The sequence below is a fragment of the Oratosquilla oratoria genome, chromosome 6 (assembly GCF_046742065.1).
Source record: "Oratosquilla oratoria isolate Oo_2021 chromosome 6, ASM4674206v1, whole genome shotgun sequence".
NCBI classification, from domain to species: domain Eukaryota; kingdom Metazoa; phylum Arthropoda; class Malacostraca; order Stomatopoda; family Squillidae; genus Oratosquilla; species Oratosquilla oratoria.
In genome coordinates, this window is record NC_134782.1 from 85,037,989 (window position 1) to 85,045,575 (window position 7,587).

General features: G+C 37.2%; 1 protein-coding gene across 4 annotated transcripts in view; it reads right to left on the minus strand.

Moving 5' to 3' along the window:
* The window catches only part of UGP (UDP-glucose pyrophosphorylase), a 154,376-nt gene that overhangs the window by 41,727 nt on the left and 105,062 nt on the right, over positions 1 to 7,587 (minus strand). Inside the window, exon 1 of one of the 4 annotated variants that reach the window (XM_076187475.1) lies at positions 7,355 to 7,522. The exons of the other annotated variants lie outside the window; for them this stretch is intronic. Within the exon in view, the coding sequence (XP_076043590.1) occupies positions 7,355 to 7,507 (153 nt within the window). The 5' untranslated portion in view covers positions 7,508 to 7,522. Of the gene's footprint in view, positions 1 to 7,354; positions 7,523 to 7,587 lie in introns of those variants that run through there. 4 annotated transcript variants of the gene reach the window in all.

A 7,587-nucleotide genomic window follows, 5' to 3' on the forward strand; every position in this document is an offset into this window, starting at 1 on the left:
AAATTATATATACTGTATATATATATATATATATGTGTATGTGTGTGTATTTACCTAGTTGTATTCTACGGGAAGGGGAGCTATGCTCGTGGTGTCCCGTTTTCATATCTTGTTTTATCTAAACTATTTTTAAATTCATGTATTGTTTTTGCACACACCACTTTCTCATCTAACTTGTTCCAACTGTCTATTACTCTGTGAGGAAAGTGTGTGTATTTACCTAGTTGTATTTACCTAGTTGTATTTTACGGGAAGGGGAGCTATGCTCGTGGGGTCCCGTCTTCATATCTCATTTTATCTAAATTATTTTGTGTGTGTATTTACCTAGTTGTATTTTACGGGAAGGGGAGCTATGCTCGTGGTGTCCCGTCTTCATTTCTCATTTTATCTAAACTATTTTGTGTATTTACCTAGTTGTATTTTACGGGAAGGGGAGCTATGCTCGTGGGGTCCCGTCTTCATATCTCATTTTATCTAAACTATTTTTAAATTCATGTATTGTTTTTGCACACACCACTTTCTCATCTAACTTGTTCCAACTATTTATTACTCTGTGAGGAAAGCTGTTCTTTTTCAAGTCTCTTCTATAGCTGTCTTTTTTTATTTTCTTTCCGTGTCCTCTTGTATTTCTGTTATCCCATTTTATCAGATTCTCTCTATCAGTAATTTCTATGCCTTTCATGATTCTGTAAATAGCTATCAAATCTCCTCTCTCCTTTGCTCTAGTGTCTGTAGTTCAAGTTTTTCTAGTCTCTCTTCATATGATAGTTTTGAGAGTGTTGGTGCCAGTTTTGTAATTGCTCTTTGTATTCTTTCAAGTTTTTTTATACATTTTTTTGTACTTGGTGACCATATCGTTAATGCATATTCCAATCTTGGTCTTATCAGGGTGATTAGGATTTTCTTCACCATTTCTTCATCCAGGTATGTAAATGCAACTTTGTTCTTATTGAATTATAAGTTTCTCAAAAAATCTTATTTATATGTTTCTCAGGTGACATATTATTCATAACAATGACTCCCAGGTCCTTCTCATTTTCTACTTTTTTTATTCCTTCTTCTCCCAATTTATATGCTCCTGTTATTCTGTTTTTGCTTTTTCCAAATTCCATTATACTACACTTTTTTGTATTGAACTCCATCTCCCACTTCCTACTCCATTCCTATACTATATTTAGATCTCTCTGTAGTGATTCACAATCTTCTTCAGTTTCCACTCTTTTCAGTAGTTTTGCATCATCTGCAAAGAAGCTCATATAGCTTTCTATTCCTTCATCCATATCATTAATATATATAGCAAACATTATTGGGGCCAGAACTGTTCCCTGCGGAACACCGCTTATTACTTCATACCATTTTGAGTGCTGGTTTCTTATCACTACTCTCATTTTTCTTTCTTGCAAAAAGTCTTCCATCCAATTTAGTAGTTTTCCCTGTATTCCTCCTTCAGTTTCTAATTTCTTAAGCAACTTCTTATGTGGTACTTTGTCAAAAGCTTTCTTTAGGTCTAGAAATGTACAGTCCGCCCATCCATCTCTTTCTTGTATTATATCTATTAGCCTTGAATAGAAACATATTAAATTGGTGACGCATGATCGTCCTTGTCTGAATCCAAATTGCCTTGGATTTAACACTTTGTTTTTTTCTAAATATTTTACCCATCTACTTTTGATAATTCTTTCACAAATTTTTGCTATTGTACTTGTTAGAGAGACTGGTCTATAGTTTGTAGGTTCTTCTTTATTTCCTCCTTTATATATAGGTACTATATTTGCTTTTTTCCAATCTTCTGGAACTTTTCCTTCTTTCAAGGAACTGTTTAGTATGCTATGTATTTTGTCTGCAAGTTCATTCCTGCATTCTTTCAGAATCCAGTTTGCTATATCATCTGGTCCATGCGATTTTCTGACATCAAGATTACTCAAGTGTGTCAATATTTCATTCTTTGTTACTTCTATTTCTTCCATAGGGGGGACTTTCTCTTTCCATTCAATCTCTTCAGGTTGTATGTTCTCCCTTGTAAACACTGATTTAAAATGTTTGTTCATAATTTCCGCCATTTCCATTTCCTCAGTGTATTCAACTCCCTCTAGTCTTAATTTCTCCAAGTCTTGTTTGTTTTTCAGTTTATTGTTTACAAATCTGTAGAATAGTTTTGGTTGATCTTTACACTTTTCTATGACATCTTTTTCATATTTTCTCTTTTCCTCTCTGCACATTTGTACATATTCATTTCTATAACCGGTATATATTTTCCATTTTTCAGGTCTGTCTTTTTTCCATCTGGTCCAGGCTTTGTCTCTTTTGTCTTTTAACTCCCTACAACTTTTGTTGTACCAGCATTTTCCATATTCTTTTTCTTGTTTTTGTCTTGGGACATACTTTTCCACTCCTTTTTTGTAAATTTTTGTCAAAACATTCCATTTCTCTTCCACTGTTGTTTCTTCTTTGTATATTTCTTCCCAGTTTTCTTGTTGAAAGAATTCTCTTATTTTATCAAAGTTTGTTTTTTCATACATCATTCTTTTTTTCTATATTGCTCATTTCTTTTCCTATATTTTTCTTCATTAAGTTCCAGTTCAATCAATATGTGGTCACTTTTACTTATTGGTGTTTTATATTCAATCTTGTCCACTATTCTAGGTTCAGATGTAATTATTAAGTCTAGTCTCGATGGTTCTTCTTCATTTCTATACCTGGTGTTCTCCTGTATCCATTGTGTCATTGTATGGTCAGTAATCATCTCAAGTAGAGCGTTTCCCCATGAGCCGTCTCCACCCTTTACTGTCATTTCTTCCCAGCAGATTTCTTTGCAATTAAAGTCGCCCATTATAACTATTCTTCCTCCATCTTCCATTATTCTATTTAATGTTATCTTTGTGTCCTCTAACATACTTTTATGTTCACTCTCCTCCCATGAGGCTGTTTTTGGAGGCACATAATTTATCACAAATTTTCTGCTCTTCTTATCTCTGTCTTCCACTTCTATAATAATCATCTCTACTGTATTCTTTCCATATATGACACCCTTCACGTTTATATCCTTCTTAGTCAGGAACATAACTCCACCCCCTTGCTTTTTCTCTCTGTTTTTAATCCAATAATTATATGCATCATGTCCTACACTGTTGGGTGGTAGTGGGCCTTTTAATTTTGTTTCTACAATTCCCATTATGTCCGGTTCTTTTTCTTTCAAATAATCATTCAGCTCATTCAATCCTGTTATTAATCCATCTATATTTGTGTAAGACACTCTTAGTTTTCTGTCACTTCCATTGTGTTCTCTGTTTCCCTTTTGTTTTTCTCTTGTATGTCGAACTGCCTTAGTTTCATATTCACTACTCTCCAATAGAATCTCTCTTTCTCTGACTCCGTTCTGCTCTCGTTTTTTTTCTTAGCTTCAAGTCTTTTCTGCTTTTCTTCCTCTCTTTCCTCTTTATTCATTTCCCTTTTTATCCATACCTTTTTATATTGTTCACTTGTTGCTAGTTTCCCTGTTTTGGATAAGATATTCTCTGCCGTCGTTTGTGACCTGAATTTAATCTTAATTGGTCTGGTCTTATCTTTACTATACTTTCCGAGCCTGAATTTTTCCTCAATTTCCTTCATAATTTCTGGTTCATCTTCCTGAACTAATTTTAGTAAACTGCTTACTTTTTCATTTTCCTCATTGGTTCTTGAGGTTCTTTCTGGGTTATGTTTCTCTTCCATTCCTAATATAATTATACATTTCTTTTTGTCAGCTAAGTCTCTTACTATATTCTCCTTCTGTCTCATCACTTTAATAACTGAGTCTTCAGTTTGTTCTCTCATTTGCTGTTTAATTATATCAGTAAATGCAACTTTACTGTTTTCTTTTATCGACTTCCATCCCTCTCTGTTTTCTTTACTATTCCTCTTCAATTCCTCATTCTCCACTTTACTTCTTTTAACTGTCTTTTCAGGTTTTCTATTTCATCAGTTAAGTTTTTGTTCGCCTTCTCTAGTTCTTCCAATTTTTCAACCCTTTGTAGAATGTTGTTAACATGACCGAACCTACGCTCCAAGTCCTCGATCATCTTATCGACATTCTCTTCTAGTCTTGTCAGTCGGGGGGTTGTCCCCCCCCCCTCTTTAAATCCCTGGAAAATATTCTCATCACTTTCTACTGTATTGTTCTTATCTATACTTCTAATCTCTACATTTTTATTAGACATTTCATCGTCGCTCAGCTGATCGGGGGGTCGTTTGTTTACCTTTCGCCTGTCTGCCTGGGCCAAGTCTACTCCTTCCTCATTTCCTTCCATTTCCCCAGCAATCCCTCCCCTTCTCCTCTTTCCCTACTTTCCCACTACCCCACGAGCAATTTTCCCCCCACCCTGCAAATACAATAGACACTTCTCTTTGCTTTGGGATCCACGAAACTTCAATTTTCTTCAGAACGTCTTCTATGCCGTCCGTTCGTTGAAGTGTGTGTGTGTGTGTGTGTGTATACACACTACTAATGTGCAATATTTCTCATGGTACCATCTCCCAAAAAGTTTACTTGAAACACTTTGCTAATGTATACACTAGAGGCATACTACAATTGTGACATGCATATCTCAGTGAGTTTATGATGAAGATACTACTATAGTAAATTGCAAACCACAATAAAGGTGTTACAAAAATATCAAAAGACTAATTATTAATATGTAGCAGTGTTGCCTTTGGCTTTAAAAAGTTGAATCCTCTGACATCCTAAAAGAAACAAATAATTCAAAACTTGATTGAAATAACTGTTGTCCAGAGATTCACGGACTGGAAACCCACAGCCCCACAATAACTAGCAACAACCCTCAGGCCCTCCCATAGACATCTCTGGGTGAAGGTTTTGCAAACTAGTAGGAAGAGGAGTAGGAGGAGGTTAAATGATGTCAGTGTGTAACCTGTCCCAGTTGCTTTCTCCTATTGTCTCTCCTTATATTGTATGCCTACTTCAACTGTTTCTATGAACCTCATAAATATCCAAATAGAAAAAAATAATTTGGATCATTTATCTTTTTAGACATTTAGACATTTGGGAATGGATGCTAAGAGGAGACTGTATGAAGGAGTGATTGTGCCAACAGCACTGTATGGGGAAGAAACATGGAACATACGAGAGGAAGAGAGGAGGAGTTTGAAAGTGTTTGAGATGAGGTGTCTGAGAAGTATGATAGGGGTTACTAAGCTGGATAGAATGAGAAACAAGGAAGGGAGGAGAAGAACAGGGATGGAAAGGGAGTTGGGAGATAGGGTTGATGAAAGAGTATTGGGGATACATGGAAAGAATGAGTGAAAAAAGATTAGAAAAAGAGGTGTGGAAGGCAGAGGTGGAAGGAGTGACCATGAGGGGGCGACCAAGGATGAGATGGATGGATGGGGTAAAAGGGGCACTGGGAAAGAGGGGAATGTCAGTTGAGGAAGGATGGGAGAGGACATAAGATAGGGGTGAATGGAGAATGGTTATGTATAGACGATGCATGAGGGTGAGTTGGTGGGGGATGGGAGTGAGGGAGTATGTATAAAAAATAAATAGACAGCCTGAATGGATTTCTCCCTGTCTTCTCCATTTCTGCATGATGGGATGGAGAGGGGGGTTGCCAATTTAATGAAGCGGCCTTGCTGTGAATGTGCTTTGTCTCGTGACACTGCTTCTGACCCAGGTCAGTGGGTGAAATGCAGGGATGACATGTTATTCAGGAGAAGCCAAGAAAAGATGGAGGAAGGGGGGTGGATGGGGGTGGAGTGTGTGGGGATGGAATGGGTGGGAGTGTTTTTTTATGCCTTTGTTTTTTGCCTACCTCCCTTGTAAAGGGGAAAAGCCTTTATTATATGTATCTTTTTATTTTCCTGTGGCTTTTACCAACAACTGTATCACACATCTGGGCAATATAATTTACAATATACTATATCTATATCATTATATTCAAAGAGAATAAAAAAAAAACAAGAATATCTAGGGCAGTGGTTCTTAACGTGTGGGGAATGGTGGAGTTGCCAAGTGGGGAATGACCGGTCGGACAGAAGAACCACTGTCTTTTCATATGTATGTTATTTCCATGTGATAACTGTTAGTAAAAAATCTAATATATGCAAACAAAAATTAAGGGCCGTAAAATGGCACAAAAAAGCAAAGCGTATATTTACGTACTAAACACTGCATGGGTTAAAATTGAATTTGTCAAAGACCGATGCTGTGGTGGGAAATGGAGAGTTGGCACACTAAAAAGTGGGGAATTGGAGAAAAAAAGGTTAAGAACCCCTGATCTAGGGAGTAACTGGTTTGATGTGTTGTGTTACACTGGGTAATGAGACAAAAAAAAAATTGGGAATCGCTATAATAATGCTAAAAGTCCAGAGGAAACTTTAAAAGATAACTCAGTAACACTTTCTTTACAGACAATACTTCCTAAAATTATGTATGAAATTTCTTGCACACAATTTAATTGTAAGATTTAGTATGTATTGTGGAACCAATGACAGGTACCTGTATGTGGGAGTCCTGAAACATGGACAGCAAAGCTGCCCATTTTCAAAGCCCATCAACACCCTTATCTCCATATAGAGGTCCAGCCCTGTATATATATATATATACATATATATATATATATAATATATATATATACACATATATATATACATACACACATATATATATCCTTGGCAATTGTAATTGTCATTTCAAACTATGTGTTATTTTCATTATCTGCATTTAATGTATATTGATTCAATGCCAAATAAACTTTATATATATATATATATATTTTTTTTTTTAAGTCAACTGCGCTGATAGATTTGACTATCTTCAAATAAAGGTTCTTCAGTTTATAAAAGGATTCCTTTTCTTCGTGGTTCAGATTATAAAGGAAATCATCCATAGTGTCAAGAAAAAAGAAATGCGCTGATGTGTGCCGACAACTGTTATTCTTGAGGATGTAACAGTGTGAAACTGTTGAACAAATGCACCGAAAACTTCAAAGTTTTTTTGCCTCATCAGGAGGCTTCTTGAGGGTGAGAGGACTTCATGGTGAATCGAAGAGGTCTGCTATTCGTGGAGTCATAGAGAAGAATGAAGCAAGCATCAGGGTGTAGGCCTTATAAAGGAGGTCTAAGGCTCAAGCTGATCGGCCCGGGTGGGGTGCTGAACGCTGATTGGTCGCTGGATTCTTTTTCTGTCCTGACCTGAGCGAACCTAGCACGCAGCTCTGGTGACCCGGCTCAGGCGGAATGCTGGCTGCTAATTGGCCGAGCGGTGTCGCTCGTGATCCTGGGCGAAGGGAATGAGCTCTGGTTTGTCTCCTAGTCACAGGACGTGTTGACCGAGGTTCCTGATCTAAGGGAACCGACTCACCTGAGCTAGGAAGAGGGGCTCGAGTTTCTTGTGGTCGGGCTGGAGTCCATGGTGCTCATAGGGGCGGGCTGAGGGAAGAATGTAGTCAGAAGAGACTTGCACATTAATGTTAGGGTGTCGGGAGGTGATGGCTATGGCTTTTGCAATTTGCATCTTTCTATAGTTTGATTCTTTGAGGAGGATGGTAGTGGAATCGATCAAATAGCCCCCAAATTATCCAGGAAAAACCGCTT